The sequence below is a fragment of the Brienomyrus brachyistius genome, chromosome 5, assembly GCF_023856365.1.
Source record: "Brienomyrus brachyistius isolate T26 chromosome 5, BBRACH_0.4, whole genome shotgun sequence".
In the NCBI taxonomy this organism is placed as follows: Eukaryota; Metazoa; Chordata; class Actinopteri; order Osteoglossiformes; family Mormyridae; genus Brienomyrus; species Brienomyrus brachyistius.
In genome coordinates this window covers 31,778,448-31,797,638 of record NC_064537.1, presented here as the reverse complement: position 1 = coordinate 31,797,638, position 19,191 = coordinate 31,778,448, and the positions used below count along the sequence as shown (strand labels likewise).

General features: G+C 40.9%; 1 protein-coding gene across 2 annotated transcripts; it reads left to right on the top strand.

Moving 5' to 3' along the window:
• Positions 1 to 12,151: 12,151 nt before the first annotated feature.
• Positions 12,152 to 17,672, top strand: si:ch211-194k22.8 (uncharacterized). Of its 2 annotated transcripts, none has more exons than XM_049014201.1 (7): positions 12,152 to 12,740; positions 12,834 to 12,932; positions 14,614 to 14,673; positions 14,838 to 14,943; positions 15,394 to 15,614; positions 16,000 to 16,186; positions 16,662 to 17,672. In XM_049014201.1, the coding sequence occupies exons 1-7, from the start codon at positions 12,615 to 12,617 to the stop codon at positions 16,823 to 16,825; spliced, it is 963 nt and encodes a 320-aa protein (XP_048870158.1). In that variant the 5' UTR covers positions 12,152 to 12,614; the 3' UTR covers positions 16,826 to 17,672. The 2 variants fall into 2 exon arrangements, with proteins under 2 accessions (XP_048870158.1, XP_048870159.1); XM_049014202.1 differs by having other exon boundaries at positions 12,156 to 12,710.
• The last annotated feature ends 1,519 nt before the right edge of the window (positions 17,673 to 19,191 follow it).

Sequence of the window (19,191 nt, the reverse complement as noted above, 5' to 3'; positions counted from 1 at the left end):
AATAATAATAATAATAATTATTATTATTATTATTATTGTAAAAACACCAGGGACCCAGAAGCTATGCTGCTAGGCCTCACGTAACAGACGCCCTTTGACCATTCGAGAACGAAGTGGCAACGCTGAGAAAAGAACTACCGCCCCACCTGGTGGCCATAACTCTTAATTATGAACTGCAGGCGAAAACGTGATTTCTGCTTGCGCTACTAACGTTAGTTGATTTTCAAACATGAATAAAACATCTTAAATAAAAACGACTACAATAGTATCAAGAAAATGCATTCGAAATATTTTTAGGATATTGTAGCATCAAAATATGGATGAATTAAATGGTCAAGGGAAGCAAAAAACATTTCATTTACACTGTAATCACAATAATGTCCACGGATACGAGGCGGGGAAACGTAAATACGCATTGCAAACGTAATTCAAATAGTCAAGGCATAAGCAATAGACGTACGAGATACCGGCATTTAACATAGCATTTTAGTAGCACGGCGGTGACTTTAAACTGAGAAATCCATTTCAGAACAGGGCGTACTGTAAAGAAGTTAATATGTCTGAGTTACAGTTTTCCCATAATGCGTGCCACCGAAAACACATACAATTATGACGTATAACAACTCATAAACAGAAATTATATTTCTAGTGAAACTCTATACCGCTTATCCAGTACAGAATAGCGGTGATCCTGGAACATCTTCGAGGCAGCAAAAGACGCAAGTGAGGCGAATACCCTCGACAGGATGGCAGTACAGGGACCTTCATGATCGTAATAAGTACAAGTACAAATATAATTGTATATAATTTGAAAAATACGTCAGTTCATAATGTGTCTTGCTTTGAAATAAATACGTATTGATCTGACCTCGCTGTGATTTATTAGTTGCAATAAGTTTTCAATGAGCACTTCCAAAAGAAATAACATTATACACTGTCCACCCAACCACTGTTTGAGAGGGAAAGAGAAAAAAGACAAAAAACAAAAATGTCACTGAGGAGAATGTATTAATTGTTTTAAATGACACACGAGTATGAATTTTTCTAAGCATCTACGTCAACACCCAAATTAATACCCCTAAATACGTCCTACGTGTATGGGAAAGGTGTTTAGCTAACATGTTCACGATGACGTTTAATAAAGGGAAAATGTTTTGATTAACAGCATCATATTATTACGCAGCAAATTCTTTGTTAATACCTTGTCAATACCTTAATAACCCAAAGACTAACTTAACATTCAGAAAAAATACATGTACACTATATAGTTCACCAGCAATAGGCCTATATTTACGTAATATGCCCGGGAAAAAATGTCTTCAGTCGGGACGCAATGACCCCCTCGCCTGGCACAACTTCCCCAGTTTTCCAGCCGAAACTGCGTGCCTCCCTAACTTATTACATAACGGTATTTTCCAAATCACCATCTGATTTCAAAAGAAAAATTGCCAATAATTGAATAAATGCCATTTTTTTAGGAATTGTCGAATTAAACCCATCATTAAGGGTAATATTTAAGTATGTGTGTGGAAATGTTAATGATAATGCTATTTATCTATTTCTTCAATGTGGTTCTGAAACATATGCAAGATATAATTAATTATGGTTCCTTTACGCCCCCTAGCGTCAACATTAGGGATATCACGGTGTCTAAAAATCGACTGCAGATTAAACTGGTTCTAGGGAGTCGGTGGCACCATCGTCAGTTTTAATTTGGGTCTAATATATTATATATGAAATATTTATAAATACTGTAAAATTGTACCTCTAAAAAGCATTTCATGTGTGAATGAATGTGTAATTGACTTTCCTGCCCCCTTTTCACGGCAAATGCCGCTTTATCCATATCCCCATATTCTGTGCCAGGGTAGTGCAGGGGTAGGTTTTGAGGGGTAGGTGCTCAAAATGTTAAAAAAGGTTCACTCAGTACCTTTAAAGCTCACGCACACGTTCACATGAATGGGCAGGTACTGGGACACCCCCCCAGCCACGCCCCCACCTCCAGCACGTGCCTTATCTGGGGTGACCTACGACCTACGTGTATGCTCATGCATTGAGCTGCCATTTCAATGATGGTTCTTTAACGATAATACTCCAAAGTAACTGTTAGCATGCATTAACACTGTGCAGATGGGAAAATAGATATAAAATATTTTGGTCCATGGCCGGGTTACAGCGATACTAACTGCCCAAGTCTCTGCAAATACCGAACGGATGGATTGTTTATGAAATGAAGGTACTGCCACTGTGTTTTATATTGTACACAACATAAAATATTTACAGTGCAACTGAGTGCTTTTGTCGTTATTCTTCTATGCCAATCTTTGGGAATGGGAAGAGGAAAGAGGCCATTTGTAAAAAAAGTTCAGCAATTTTCCTTACAAATAGAATAGTTGCGATGGTGCAGTAAATGTGAAGGTATGACAAGCCGTTTTTTAAGTTTTTGTGAATATAATTAACTACGTGAATAAAAATAATTCTTTAATTAAATCGTTGAATTCTGACATTAACTGAACTTAATCAGTTTCACTCTTTTTCGAAGTTTTCCCCTTTCTTGGAGTTAACAGGCGTCACACTAGTGTGAAATATTCTAAGACGCGCTTGAAAATGTGTACTGCAGACATTCACCAAAACCCCAGGGGAGCTTTAAAAGCAGCGCCAACTACTGACCAGTGTGAGTCAGATGCATTTAAGTACCATAAATAATTATGATTTTTAAGTTAGTTTATTTCAACACGATTTCAGTTTTATGACGGCATACATGTGCCTTATCTGGAACGAATTAGCAGCTCACAATAAGCATCAAACCTTCCTAGTGTGCTTCTCAGACTTAACTCAGGCGTGTCGCTTCTTTGGTATTTATAAGCGTATGCCAAACACTGCCTTTACACTATTGGACAGAACCGAAGTCCCATGGCTCCACAGGATTGGTCTATTATGTGACATTGACAGATGGTCATTCAGTTTATTGGCTAGAAAGAAAATGATGTCATCGCCCAACTAAGCAATCGAATCTGTGTGTGTGTGTGTGTGTGTGTGTGTGCGTGTGTGTGTGTGTGTGTCTGTCTGTGTGTGGGGGGGGGGGGGGGGGGGTGTGCTGATGGGAAGTGCAATAGCCTGAAAATCAAGCACGATTCAACGGCACATACTTTATGTGTCTACATTTACAACTTGAAATTCATCTTATAAATAATATTTCTTTTTTAAAAGCATTATATTCCTTAAACTGATTACTGAAAATATAGAACGTGCTTTATGAACACTACGATGTTTTTATCGTAGTAGAAAGCATATGAACTGTATTTCTGCAACATTTAATATTGCTTTAGCTCCGCGGACTTTTTCTACCAACTTATATTTAATAATATAACGATATACATGCATTATATCACGCGCGCGCGCGCCCGTGTGTGTATGCGTCAGGATGTAATAAGTTTTATCATATCACGGTCCTTGCCACGCAGGGTTTATGAAAACGTCGGAATTAAGCATTAGACCATACTTTCCAGCCTGGCCTAACCTACACGTGAACCCCTAAAAGTAAGCACGACTGCCCCAGACTGAAAAAGGCACTGCCGACTTCTGCATCTTGTCAAAGCTGGGGCTCATTGCCTAAAGCATCCGTAATCAGTGTCGTGAGGAACACATGGCCTTCGGGATATTTCTCCGTCGCAGTGCATGCCCTATTTCAAATAAACACGCAGCCTGTTTGGCGTGCTTCAATATCGCCATCTGCTTGACAGACACTGCTGGTTATAAATGATGGGCCCTTTCTAAACAAATAAATGTTAACGCAGGCGTAGCCCGTGAACACAGTCATGAGCTGCAATAAGACAGGAAAGTCTGCTAAATTAAAAACGATCTCTCTTTATTTTCATAATAAAAATTCCGTATGTTCTCGGTAAATACAAGTAGATCAGTTTCCATTGGGAGCTGTACATTTTTAGGAGAAAGAAGAAAATGGAATTTTAATTAGCCATATTTTACTGTAAATATATTCAAGATACAGTGTACATATATAATAATAGGTTTTTGCTGAAGGAAAGGAAATACATAATTACTAGTCATAACTACTAGTCTATGAAATATCTACGCTTCCCGAGCATTTATCTCCATTTTTTAAATTTATCACTACATTTGCTTATATTTTTAACAGCCTCATTATGATATTTATTTTAGCTACCAAAAAGATAAAAATGAAATGTTAAAAGTCTTTGCTTAAACGTTTTCATTTTATGCATTACACTTACAGCAATGCAGATTAATCTTTATAAACTGGAACTTTATTTTACATTTAATATATATTTTTACAAATCAAAAAGTAAATTCCTATTTCATACTTAGAATTTCGTACCAGATATTCAAATATATAAAAATATTTTTTCATATATAAGACATATCCATTAAAGTAAAATCCCTTTTTAAAACGGCTATCAATGTAAATGTAATGTCGATTTATTCCACCAGATGGCATACCAGTATAGCGTGAAAACTGTTGTTCCAACATTTCAGAAAATAATACGTATATTAAAATGATGTGTCTGAAAAACAGATTTCAGGTTTTGTTTGAATTTTGTTTTATGGTGGCAGGTATTTTGTGACAAATTCTGTTTTTTTTATCATTTTAAATGTATAATTAAACGTTATGTTAGAATTTGTCTATGGTTATGATAGGGTAGCATTTCTCTGTATTATATTTTCAACTAAGTTTATTAAAATACGTGTTTTGTACCAAGACATTTGTGCAGGGTTGCTAACACTGGGCAGCTAACTGGCGTGAGATTTTGAATTCGAAGCAAGTCAGCAAACAAAGCTTTTGATGTAGCTAATTTTAGGTCTGTAATGAAATAATATAGATTTCCTGCGTGAGAGTCTGAAAGCATGAGTGTCACGCCAGATACGTGCATGTTGGCAACCCTGTTTATGATACAATGAGTCTGGACTGTAAGTTAACAAACGTTTTTTAGTAAAAGTATGGATAATTAGAGGATTGCATCAGCGGTGTCGCAGAAGTGAGGAGGAGGAATGATGTCATCGCTTGGGCCCTGAGGATACCCTGGTGTAGAGACTGAGGAGTGACAGGGAGGGGGGGGGGAGCCTAGGGACCTGAACAGGCAAGAATTAAAAGCTGGCCCACAAAAAGCTCAAGTCACAGGCCCAAGAAACACAATGCTGTCATAGCAACTGCTGCACCTGGGGGTCCTGGAGGCCAGGAATCGTACAGCTGGAGGCGAGTGTAGGCCACATTAGCTCCCCCCATCTGCCTGGGGGGACGTGCTTTCTTATGTCACCTTGTCAGTGGGGGACGGGGGCATTGTATGGCACAGACACTTGTGGTCTAGCCTGTTTTAGCATATGGACGACAAGGTCTTCTCCTTATTGTTCCAACCATCCGAGGAGCAAAACTGCAGACTGACAGTCAGTGCATCCTCACAGAGAGGCAGCTGGATGTTATGCGATTCTGTCCCTGTAGCACTGATAGCCCCTTACATGTCGCACCACTCAAAATCACGTCAGCCAAAGCTGATTACGATCTGGCATTAGGTAGCAGCAGAGGCAGCGCTCGCAACAACAATTATGATAAGAAGCAGTACAATCGTCACTGCTGTGGTTATTACTATAATAGTAATAATGTATGGCAGTCAAAAAGCTGGTTTGAAAATATCACATAAAGATTAACAGACTACATAAAGTGTGGGCAGAATGTTAAAATGTTTTGCAGAATGTTAACAATGTCAGCTGGATTAAAAAAAACTATTTTCTTGATATGTAATATATGTATGGTATATAGTATATATATATATATTCCCAGCAGTCTTAGGAAAAAAGTTATCTTTCCGTTACCGGTAAATGCTCATTTTCAATCCTAATTATATGTATCACGATTTAGTGAAGAATCTCGAGGAGCTGAATTTCCTAAGGACACATAGAAGTAACTGGGAGAAACCTGGAGACTCTTTACTCGGTGGTTCTGCACGACCCGCATATAAAGAGGGGGATAAAACATTCACTTTGCCATCCTCAATATTGACCACGGCACCACAAACTTACTATTACTAAGTGAATTTTTCTCGGTTGATAAATTGCCAGTGCTGGTACCGAAGTCTAATCTTTGTAAAAAGAATCGACATGGCCGCCATTTAATAACTGCGGTATTTTAAGTTTAACAGTACACTTAATAAGCTGGAGAATATATGGAGGGGCGAAACCTAAAATTACTTTAAATCAATTAAGATACTGAGGTAAACGCAATGGCTGTCGCCTGTGGCCGCTGAATTATGACACATCCTTAGCCTGCAAGCACAAGATTAGCTGCTCACCTTTCTGTCTTACAAACTTTATTTTAAAAATTCAATTAATTTCACTCTGCACAAATTTGACAAAGTGTGTTTTATTTCATCTCTCATCATTGCTGGAACAATTATGATGATTAACAGACACCCATTATGACTGCGGAATCGATGGCAAGTGTATGAAGTATATCAAGCCGTACTGTTATTGATGTCTATTAGGTAAAACAGAGTCTAATAGCATTAACACTTTCATACCCCCCATGGTATGATAAAAAAAATGGAAAAAAGCATCCAGTGTGCAAAGCTGGCAAAGATATGTTTTCAGAAACCCGCAGTAGACAGATTGTCTGGTATCACACATTACAGTGCTCAGCATAAACTCCTTCATCAGAAGTTTAGAACCATTAAACCTTTAATTTTAAGTGATTATTCTGGTGCACAGTGGGACACTTGTCTCCAGGACGGTGTTTGATAAATGAAGTGCCACAACATTGTATTAGTCTTAAAAATGATTAATATTAAACCTTTAAAATTCTTAAAATTATAATGTATATATTATAATAATTTTCCACAGTGTTGTCATGACCTAGTTGTAGTTTGTCAGGCTGCTGTTATTGTGAGGTACAGTCAGTCTAAGTGTAGTAATTTTTCACCTGATAGAATGAGCAGGTGTACTTCTTCACTCTCTCAACCGGATCCGAAAACAGCACTCGGAGCCCTGACACAGACTGAGAAAAATAGAGGGGGAGATGTGCACAGCAAATGAAAAAACATTTTATGATATTGTAAAGCTTTTTATGGTCTTTCTGAAATGTAGGCCACCAGTGACGTGCAGGGATGCTTAAATGACTATAATGAACAAAACCAAACAAACGCCCATGCTTAATATTTTTGTCTGACAGACAGAGAATGGAAGTTTTTGACAAAAAAAATGCATTCAAATGCAAATAATTAAAGGCGGAATGATTTGTGAGGGCAGTAACGCGGAGTTGTACATGAACACATTTTAAATGAATGTTACCTCACTGGTATGGCTCCTATGAGAGGGAAAGTGAAGCTTTATGCCAGGGGGGAACCATAAAATAAAGATTCAGGACTGAATCATTGATTCCACTTACTTTATATGTTCTTTTCCAATAAAGAGTGAAAACCAGACTCCCCCTCCCATACAGCTTAGTCAGTGTAAACACGATTTGTGCTCTTTCCGATAAAGTAAACCCTGTCATTTTCATGTGACATATAGATGATCAATCCACGTATCTGGCAGCGTGCATAAATAAATAAAAATCATATCTGCCTTAGAGGTGTTTAATTTTCATTTTCTCAGAAAGCAAAGAATAACAAATGCCTGACTATTTATCAAATTTAAGCACCCAGTCTCTGTCAAGAAAATTTGAACTGATTATGTTTAATATTAAACACATGGCCGGACTTCGTTTCCCTACAATCACGCTGATGGGTCTGTGACAACAGAAACGTCGGAAGCCTGGGATTTCAAACCATGCGGTCAGGCAAAGTACAGTTCAAAATCCCCGTGGGACATGAAGCAAATTAAAGTGCTCAAAACAAAGTGAAAATAAAAAGCAAAAGGTTTTACTGTAGACAAATACTGCCATCGCTGACAGATCCACTGGGAGCCAGTGTTGCTGAGCTGGCAGATCGTTTATTTATATATTTTTCGGAGAGCTTTTTTTTACGGCTCTATCAATGGCTTGTGAGCACAACAGTGCTTGCTAACTAAACTGCTCAGTTGTACAATTTCCTAACGAAGGAATCCCGTCGCCTCAGAGCTCTGTTTCATTTAACCCTATGTTGAAAAGATGTTTGTCAGCTGCCCCAGGGTTGTGTTTGACCTGGAAGTTCCATGATTGGACAGCAGGTCACTTTACAAGCCAACTCCGTGAGTCCCATTAGTCAGTGTCAGGTCATTATTAGAACTGTTGTTAGTTTTACTATCCATTTATAACATGTGCAAGCTTCCAGCTTCCTGGATGCTTTAGTTTGCCACCTGGCACAAACTATCAGACTGAGTGATTGCAGTCATATGTACTCATATGAAACTTATTAATCTGTAAATCTGTACATGTATGAAATGCATTTCTGTACTAGCGGAGACATCGGCAGAATGACATTTATTAGGGCGCTGGACCTCGACGCGCAACCAGGAAGGGATTAATTCAAAGTGACAAGTGAGTCAACATGGATCGGGGATTGCTCTGTCAGAATGTCACATCGCCCCATGACACGGAAGCATTGGAACCGATCTGTTGATGATAAAAGTAGCTATTTTCTCAATTGCTCCCTTGCATTCCGCAAAGAAGCCAGTAACAGCATGTGTCCCTGTTAGAGGAGTCACGCAATCCACGAAAATAACAAAAATCAAGATCAGAGCATAGCGTGTCACGGAACACAAGAGAATTCTAAAAAGTAACACGACGCGCATTGCAGTGATTGTGCATTTTAATGGAATAAGGGGAGGCACGCTAAGGGAGACATGAATCCGGTCTGTACAGCTAATTGGCTCCATGACCACCGTCATTGCAGCAGAGAGCCCCTCTGTGTTACCAATGTTCTCCCAAAATGCGGAAATTTAAATGAAGTACATGCTGAGTTTCAATCGACTATCACCATCACTGCCAGGCTTTGTTATATTTCTGAGGTAGGACACATATTTGAACTACAGGTGTCCTGAGTATATTTGCAAAGCAACATACCACAGTTTGATCACTCCGTGAAGTTTGCAGGCTTGTGCATAACTTGCCTGTTTTTTATACTTGGCCTGGGCTGGGGGATTAAGTCTGTGGGCCGCTGACATGTTGGCACCACTGATTTTCCTGTTTTTATTTTTGACAAACCGATGTTACATTTGAGAGAATTTGGCAACTGTCACCAGCCTTACTTTGCATCTGTCAAACAATGCCTTAGGGTTAAAGTAAATTAGATTAAATAAATATGTGGAAAGCAACATAACATGCCATTCCATTCATCTCTTATGCATGTACCTCACACTGAGTGTGTGTGTGTGTGTGTGTGTGTGTGTGTTGTTTCAATTAGTATTGTAGGGAAAAGGATTGAACAAGTCACTTAATCTGAATTGCTTCAGTAAATATCTGTCTACATAAATGGATAACATTATGGAGTTGTAAGCTGTGCAAATCATTTTAGATGAAAGCACGTAAAAATAGACCAGCTTTGTTCATCAGTCCAGCATCGAAATTGGATCTTGCTTGTCACATGCATATTAAATCTGGTTTTGTGCGTTTCATATTTTACAATTTGTGTTGCATATTCATGAGGAACAAGAAAACTGCAGAGCATTAGAAATGCAGGGGGTTGATTAGAATGGCAGACGTTTGAGCCGACTCCAAACGCAAGCCTTCAATCTGTCACTCTGCATTGTGACTCTATTTGATGTGCAGTATGTAGTTAATGATTTGCACGCATGCGTAGAAACTCATAAACTCACATGTGAATGGTTTGTCTTTCTGCTGCTCATTCACCATCCACTCCCCACACACACACAAACACACACACACACACAAAATCATTCTCTTTGTAGATGGACATAGTCACACATGAGTCCGCATAATAAACAGAGTTTTGCACACAATGATTGGACATTACTTCATTACTTCCAAACCAACCTACGTACATAATGTTTTGCAAACATTATAAACTGTGACTGGTTAATAATAAACAGCAATTAAGAACACATGTCCATCTCTCAGATTTAAGTTGGCTTCAGTTAATTTTACTGAGTGTTGAGATTTATCCAAAAAGTACTGTATCTAAAATTTCCAGAAAAAAATAATTCTGGCACTATAAAAACAATCAATTTTTATAGTGCCAAATATATAACTAAATTTTATTTCATTACTATAGAGATATGAAGTAAATATCTAAATAAATTTGACATAAAGAACTTTCCTAAAAGAACTAAGATCAAATTTTATTTGCTTGATTTTTTACTGAGGTCTTGTGTATGCATCCTGTGCATTGCATCCTGTGCGTGGCACTATATTTGCATCATTTAGATGTACATAAATACATAGATTAATACATATCCTTTAATATAAGGATACTGTTTCTATTCAATTCTACATTAGAATGTTGCCTGTTTAATAAAACATAAAATGTCATTCTTAAACTTATGTTTCATCTGATCCTGTCAATGTGGCAAAAACTAAACTTATCCTAGCTGAAGTACCACACATTTGTTCTCACGATACATCAGCTTTATAAGCCAGTATTGCAATGATTAATGGGCTTCTCGCAATTTCACCATAACTCACTACCCTCTTATACACATCCGAACATACTCAAGACACATAAAACTAGCTTTATTTTCGATTCATCAGATAAACTAAGTAGCAGTTCAGGAACATGCGTGACAGCCGCAGATTAACGGACCATGTGCCACCCTGGACGCTCCTGCTTACGACAAAACCAGATTTAAAATGCGAATACAAAAACAGGATCCATGCGCCGCATTACGCTGAGTGGGCTTTGCCAATTTCTGATGCTGTTCTTCTGAGAATCCACAGGGAATTCACCCCTGCTCCAGAAGCTGTCCATCCTCAGAATATGATGGCGTATAAGTAGACATATGTATGGAGCAGGCTGAAGGAGTGGGTGGGGTCTTCAGTGACAACCTATCCTGTGCAGCCTGGCCTAAGCAGTCACCCTCTGATCTGGCCTGCTCCTCTGCAGAGCAATAATTTACAATCCTCCCTAGAGGATACAGGGTCAAAGTTCACCTCTAATATCCCTTCTGGTCAATTAAATCCCACTCCATGCCAAGGTCCAACCTCTTTCTTTATGGGCCTATTTATCTATCAGTCTCAAACATGAAAACAATGTTGCTTCGCTCAAATGAATCAATGCGCTGTTCCTGTAGGCCGTGGTTTGATTTTCACTTGAAAAGTAACAGCACACAGATGAAAGTCTTGGATTTCAATTCACAGTGCCCTGGAGTAGAAATCGCAGACTGACGACTGGAATTTACATGTAAAAGTGGAAATACTAGAGATATATTTACAATACGCAAATTATGTACAATTATAGAATTACTCTGACAGCCACTATGGGTCCTTTGATAAGTTAGTGGATATAAAAAAAATGTCTGAGTTTTATTGGTTTTGGATAAAAATACATCCAATGGCCATTAACACCTGAGTTGGGCAAGTCACTGGCTTTGTCCGACCCCCATTTTGTGACTTTTAAAACCATCAGCTGTTTAACCCAAGTTTGATCATTTTATTGGCTTTTTGTCTCAATCACACCTACCTGTCTATCAGAACAATGTAATCACAGCCTTGCAAGTGCTGACATTATTAGGCAGCTGCAAACTGTCTTTTTTGTTTGCCTGTTTTCACTAAGACTGGAAACTAAAACCTAGCCTGTTTGCCTCTGACTGTTATTTATTCAAATCTTAAATATATAATTGGTTTTATTATTATGCATGATGCAGGGGAACAGCTATTTAAGATGATCTATTCAAGGCCGGGAACCTACTTAATCTGACTCACAGACACACAGACAATAGATAGATAGATTGATTGATTTAATAAAAATCACCGGAAAACACCCTTATTTCCCTCCTTTCCATTTAATTTGTTTTATATGTGTTTAACATAATTTGGAAATAACATGATAAAGACATTTTTTAAAAATCCTTTAAGTGTCCAAGTAAAGTTACATTAGAGAATAAATTTCCCCCATTTTCCGCCGTCTGGCTGCCCGGCTCTGATCCGATTTGCCTTTCAGAACCCCCCCCAGTCCCGTCTCAGATCCTCGCCTTTGTCTGCTGCCTTTCTGCGCTTCCAAACGGGTGACGAATCTGATTTTCTCAAAACACAGACACGCCGTGAATACAAAGAGCGCATACATAATCACACACCAAATGTTGTTTTTATTTTAAATATTAAAACTAAAAAATGAGTATCGATTAAAAAAAAAAACAATGAACCCATCTTTCCTATGGCCTTAGGTTTCTCCCCTCCCTTAAACAGCGTTGCGCACAAGTCTGTGCCACGTTACGCTACGGTGCATTTTGTACAAAATCCCTTCTCTGTAATTTCTTGCTATGGGGGGACCGCTGAAGATCTGTCTTCGCAAGGAGCGTGGAAGTATCCCTAAGTAGGACAACCGAGAGCGGTGTAGTTTTCTCCTCTTCTTTTGAAACATATTGGGGGATATCCCTAAAAGCGCCGGGGGAGAAACGGAGAAGGCTGGCAGACTTTGCTTTGGGGCGCTTAAACCGTGCAATATGCTGGGGGAGCAGCCGGTCTTTCTGCGCGCAAATAAAATAATGGGCGAGAAATGAGAAGGAAAACAAAAGCTAAACGAGTCCTCGACCGCGAAAATGACGAAGACGAAGAGGAAGAGGAGGGAGACCCCAAACGGCACGCGATCGACGTAAGGACATTGCACAGCAAAGTTTTGTGTGTATGTAATAATGTTTCCTTTTTTGTTAATTCTGTGAAAACGGCTGTTTGTCGCGCAAATAAATTATAATTACACCGACCAACTGTCTTACAGCACGCGTTGCAGAAAAGAAGAAAACAAATGTACCCTGCCAAAGAGAAAGCAGAGGAAAATTCATCATCTGCTGCCGGCCTCCAGAAGTTGAAAATGAGGGTTTGGGCTTATTATTGTATTTTTGAGGCAACGGTTTTTTCCCCGTATATGAGGGAGAGACCACGTCTGGTTAGATAATTGTATGTTTATGTCCGCAGTGCATCATTGTTTTAAGCGTGTCTAAAACTGGGATACGATTGACCCTTAATTATTTCTTGGAAATTGTTGTAACAAATATGCGTCAAAAGGCGACGCAGAGCCTCCAATGTCATCCCACTGCTGGAGATGAGGGGGGAGGTAAAGCAGTGTAAACCAGGGCAGCGAAGGTTGACTCCATTTATGCATGGTAAAGCTGGGCAGAACAATAGGGCAAAGCGTGGTAAACATCAGAAGAAAGGCGAGGCATCTTTTCTGCATGGCAGAGTACCGTCTGTACCCAAAAGCTGCTACCGACGCCTCTGAATATGAAGGCTCATTCTGGCTTATAGTGGGAGACCACAGACTACACAAACTTTTCCAGATTGCTTCTAATGTGAAGTTTTAAACTTCTCTTGTAGAAGTTTTGTACTTTTGTGTTTGTGCCTGTATTTTTTAAATATGTCATTTACTATTTTCCTGTGATAAAGTGCATGAAATGTGCACAATAAGACGTATTTGTCAGCGTCTGGGGCCTTCTGGAGATCCAGCTGCCTTACTTTAAGATATGAATAGCTTTAAAATAGTTTAAAAAATAGTTAAAAAAACACCCATACTTTTCTTTAGCCTGGAATCCTGGAACGTTTAGTGATGATACACGTCACACGAAATCACATTTCAGCATGCAGTGGTGTGCAGAATGTCCCTTTGAGCGCTAATTAACAAAACATTCTCAAATCTATATTCTTTATGGATAAAACTTCACCCCCAGAGGCTGAACTTTTTGAAAAACAGGTCACCTGATAAATTTCCAGTGAATTGTCTCACTACACATTTCAGCCAAGTCATTTGCAAGTGCTACATTTGCAGTGACACATTTTTGCAGATGTTTTCATACAGTTCTATATAGGCAGCCAGTCGGCTGCAGTGCTTGCATTACAGTGAAGTTTGCATAGTACCACGATACTATCAGAAGGGTGAGTGGGATTTGAGTGTGGAGAAGTTCTGTAGATTTCCTACACATTTTTCAGGTAGGCTTTCAGATGCTGCTGCTTTGAAGCAACAGTTGTTCGTTGAAAATTTTGGCCACTTGGAAACTTTAAGAATTCTAGCAGCAGAACTTGAATGTGATTGAGTGCAGACTAGCTATTTTCAGGAGTAATTCAACGACGACACTTTATTCATGGGCAGAAATTGATATTAACTTGACCAGCTCTCTGCGGCTCATTGAAAAATGACACGCTAATTTTTTGCTTACAAGAAGAGCTCACAAGCACAGTGTATTTGCTCAAAACGTTGCTCATTTAGAATTTATTGTTTAAACCCATGTGTTTGCTGCAATTGTGCAGAATCACTTTAATAATGAAGGCAATAAGCAGTAGGTTTATGGGAATTAGACCATCATTGCTGTATTTAATTAGCTCACTGGTCTGTAACTACAGTGAAGCGCCGTTGTTAGCAGTATGCTGACATTTCAGTTACTGAAACTTTAGCTGCTGAAGTGTCAGTGCCTGTGAGAGGCAGCTGGACGTGAATCTCAGCTGTCTCCGTAGATGAAAACTGAAACAATGAAATTCTGGTATGTTTGTCTCTGGTACCCCTGCAGGCGTTTGAGTTTGACAGCCCCACCGTGGATCACATCACAGACAGCAACTCCACTCCAGAGGTAAGGTGATGCGTGAGTGTGTGTGTGTGTGTGTGTGTGTGTGTGTGTGTGTGTGTGTGTGTGTGTGTGTGTGTGTGAGAGAGAGACAGAGAGAGAGAGCCTGTGTCTTTTTGGCTTTCCAAGCTTTTCTTCAGAAAGGACTCTGACATTCTCCCTCATTTCAGGAGTCAGACTACCTACAGTCCTGTTCAAAGGCGGAACTCGTTGCGATGGTGCTGTGCATGCAAAGGGAGATGGAGAGCTTAAAAGAGCAAATTCGGTGCCTTACAGGTCAGCTGCCATCCCATAATGATGGAACTCCAGGACTCCTGCATATATCTTATTCTCTATTTTCCATATTTGCTGGTGATGATAGAGCTGTTATTACAGATGCAATGATGTCAATTCTATGGGTCCAAGGGAGTCCCTCTAGGCCATGAATCTGAATTATATAGTTATAAGATTTTCAAATCACACCCTCACATACAGTCTGAGCTCCATTCCTGTTTTTGCTTCATGAAAATAGTTTTCTCTGTGTGAGCAAAGTTAAGAACTGATGTTTAAAAGTAAAATAGCAAATCTGATTTTAGGGTCACAGAGTCTTAATTTGGCAACTTGGGATTATTTGCATTGCACTGCACACTAACATGAGCTGCCAGATGACGTGACAACACATGAGCGCCGCTGTAAATTGACACGAAAGTCAAACATATGTCAAGGATGCTTGTGGGCCAATCGCAGCATGTGGGAAGCTGGCGAGAAACCTCGAGGCGCTAATCGAGAGAACCCAGGTGTGGTCAGGCGGCGACGCCAAAACTCCCAGCATGCCTGCCGTGGCCGTGGAGGGAGATGCCCTGATGCCAGCGTTACTAAATGGGCAGTGGGTGAAACAAGATGCCTCGTCGCTGGACCACAAGCCGGAGCCAAACGAAGATTCTCAGAGGAACGGGCTTCATTCCGAGGTTCGTGCCCCTTCAAGGATTCTGGAGTTGTATCCGTGACCTTCAGCCACAGGGTATAAATTAAATGTTAATTTTAAATCATGTTAATGATACTTTGTGACTAACTGGAGGGATGTATGGATGCAGCAAAAGTTGTTCATTTATATTTACATTTATTGTGTCAACCATCTGAAAAAAAAACAGGTTAAACAGATTTTCTTTTTGGTTCTGCTGTACGTTCAGCTGTAAACGGTGTCAGTGAACAAGTTTATCCTTGACAGTTGAAATATCGCCAGTGTTTGGGCGATGTCTGTAAAAATCGGTTCTGCCGTTTGCTCGCCCGCTTTGCTCGGCCGCTTTCTGTGCTTAAGGGCCCCCGCGACTCCCCGTCTGCTCGTGTCCGCAGTTCATTACCCCCCAGTTGCTGGAGCGCTGTAACACCGGAACCACGGCCCAGAAGCTGACCAACGACCTGCTGCGGGGGCTGTACGAGAGGGAGTGCCTGGCGTCTCACTCCATCTCGGGCATCGTGTACAACAAGCGGGGGCAGCCCAAGCCCGCTCTGCCCGCTGACGAGGTCCAGGCCATCCTGAGTATGCAGTTTGCTCTGGCTCCTCCTCTCAGAGCCCTGATCATCTCTGATGATTGACATGCCCTTATGACTTCATATTTAAGCTTCAACACTTCTGCTTTCTTAAGTAATACAGTTCTTATTGTGCTCTTACCAGTAGTGAACACTACTACTTTCTGTTTAAGTTTAGGGTCCTGAGAGTCATGTGACCAACGTGCCAATGAGAGCCGGCTCACAGATGACCTTTAATCAGCATAAATGTTTTATAAACGTTAAGATTTACTACACCTGGAAAGTTAATTTGGCAAATGTGAGTATAAGTATGAAAGGGCTTTGAGAATCCAGCACCTGTATCCAAGTTATGAAGCCAGCAGGTCTGTTGAGCGCTGAAGCTGCTCTCTGCTCCGATGCCAGCGACGTGAAACCACGACCCGACAGTGTGAGAGGACGAGGCAAACCGCAGCGACCCTGACGCTCCTGTGCAAACTTCTCCCCAGGAACGGTGCAGTACTTCTTTCCGGGGAAGACGGACGCAGAGATCAAGGGCTACATTCGGCAGAAGCTTCAGAATGAGGCCAAGCGACTGCGGAGGAAACCCCAGCTGTCCGTGAAGACGGAGGCTCACGCGGAGCCCAGGGAGGCCGAGAGAGCGTACACGTAGATGTGGTGACCCGCGGGGGCCCGGCAGACCCCATCCCATCCCGGCTTGGGGCGGGCGAAGCAGGTGCTGGACAGGTCCATAGCTAGAAATAAATTCTGGGGGGGGGGGGGTCCAGCATCCCTACTGATAGGTAGATGTTGCCAACTGGGGTGGTGGTCTCCATTGGCAGAGTTCTCTGCCTGGGGGAGAGAAGCAAAATTTGAGAGGGATTCAAACTCTCATAATATTGCTACCTGGCTACATGTCTCATAGGTTGCAAAAAAAATTTTGGGGGTGGGGCCAAACCCATAATTTAAGTGCGTGGCTACGTGCCTGGCGATGGGGACGTACATCTCCACAAATTTGAAGCAATTATAAAATGAAACCTTTGTGTGATAGATGACGAGCCTCATTTTTGCCCTGTCGAGAGGTGGAAATAGCAGTGTTACGTTTATATTGGCATGAAAGGAAAATGATACCACTTCCTGCCTTTCCTCAGTCCACATTCTTCATAGTTTGAGTGAAATCCTGTATTTCTGTTTGACACCCGAGCAGATGCTTTGGGGGTCATTCATGGGTTTCATTTAAACACAAGCTTCAGTCTCGCCTGGTCCTGTGGCTTGTTTTTTGTCAGCAGTAGATAAGCAGTGTTCTCTTACGAAGATTAGCTGGTGAATCGAACTTAAAAGTTCTGTCTTAAGATGATGATTCGTGCTTCTGAGTTGTGTGTGCAGTGACAACTTATGATGTGATCATGGGTTCTGATCTGATGTTGTACTTGTATGACTCGTTGAACTAAACCTGTCTTTCATTTGTTCGTTTTTTTTAACAAAATCCTCTTGATTAAATTACATTTTGATTTTCTTAAGCCCTGCCTCTTACTTTGTGTTTCTTAGAAGAATAATGTGTCCGTATTCCCAGTGCTTTATATGATCAAGTAAATATAAGTGAAGTCAGTGTGTTTCAATCTGGACTCCTGGACAGGTGGAATATGGGGAAGGGAGGGGTCAGAGGACCCCACACTGTAGGCCCCCCCCTTGCTGTTCTGGCCTTTTTTTTGTTGTAGTGATAAGATAAAATGTCCATTCCAATCCATTTGTATAAGTATTTTGTAGAAAAATACAAAAACATATTTCAAATTTGGCCGATCAGTCCACCAGGGCGATATCCCCAACAGCACTCCCCCCCACCGTGATTGGTTAATTTAACATTGATTAGCATATTATTGATGCTCCCCTACCCATCTCAGCCTAGGGCCCCCAAAGCAGTTGGTCCTCCCCTGCCAGGCAGTTCATGTTTTTCTTCCTTCACAGCTCCTAGTAGGGAGCTGGGAAAAAGAAAGAATGTGGACCGTCTGGCAGGAACTGAGAGGGAGCAAAAACACGGACCGGCTGCAGGTCCCCCGAGGACCGGATTGGGAAACGCTGATCTAAGTGTCTTTCAGGTTCTGCGCATGTTTTAATTTATAAAGTTGTGGTTTTAATGCTTGACCCCCACAGCTGCACCCACAATATGCCGCAGCAGGCAGAAAAATGCATACTAGTGTTCAATTTGTAATTAATATCACAGAGATGATAAACAGACATTGAGAGGCCAGGAGAGAGATCCTTGGACTTTGAGGTAAGAGCGACGTTTGCCGCCTGTCTTACATAACATAATGCTCATCCATTATCTGTGTGACTTGGTGTAGGTCAGTCAGAAAGTATGTTGTCAGGAACTGGATTACATACTAGATAGGAGTGGCGTAGGAGTGCAGTGAAACAGAATGATTAGTAGTATCTCACCACCAGAGGACATAGGAACAGGGACGAAGTCCACAGAGCCATATGCGGGTTCTCTTTGGGTTCTAAAGCGAATGACCTGACCTTCTGAAGGTGCAGAGCCACATGCGGGTTCTCTTTGGGTTCTAAAGCGAATGACCTGACCTTCTGAAGGTGCAGAGCCACATGCGGGTTCTCTTTGGGTTCAAAAGCAAACGACCTGACCTTCTGAAGGTGCAGAGCCATATGCGGGTTCTCTTTGGGTTCTAAAGCAAACGACCTGACCTTCTGAAGGTGCAGAGCCACATGCGGGTTCTCTTTGGGTTCTAAAGCGAACGACCTGACCTTCTGAAGGTGCAGAGCCATATGCGGGTTCTCTTTGGGTTCTAAAGCAAACGACCTGACCTTCTGAAGGTGCAGAGCCATATGCGGCTTCTCTTTGGGTTCTAAAGCAAACGACCTGACCTTCTGAAGGTGCAAAGCCAGATGCTGGAATGAACTGGACCCAGAATGCCGATGACTCCCTGGGCTGTGATCTTTTACAGATGTCAGCTGGAATATTTTCACAAGCTAGTTTTCAAATTAAAGAACAGAGGCAAGATTTTTTTGCCACCCCATTGACCTTGA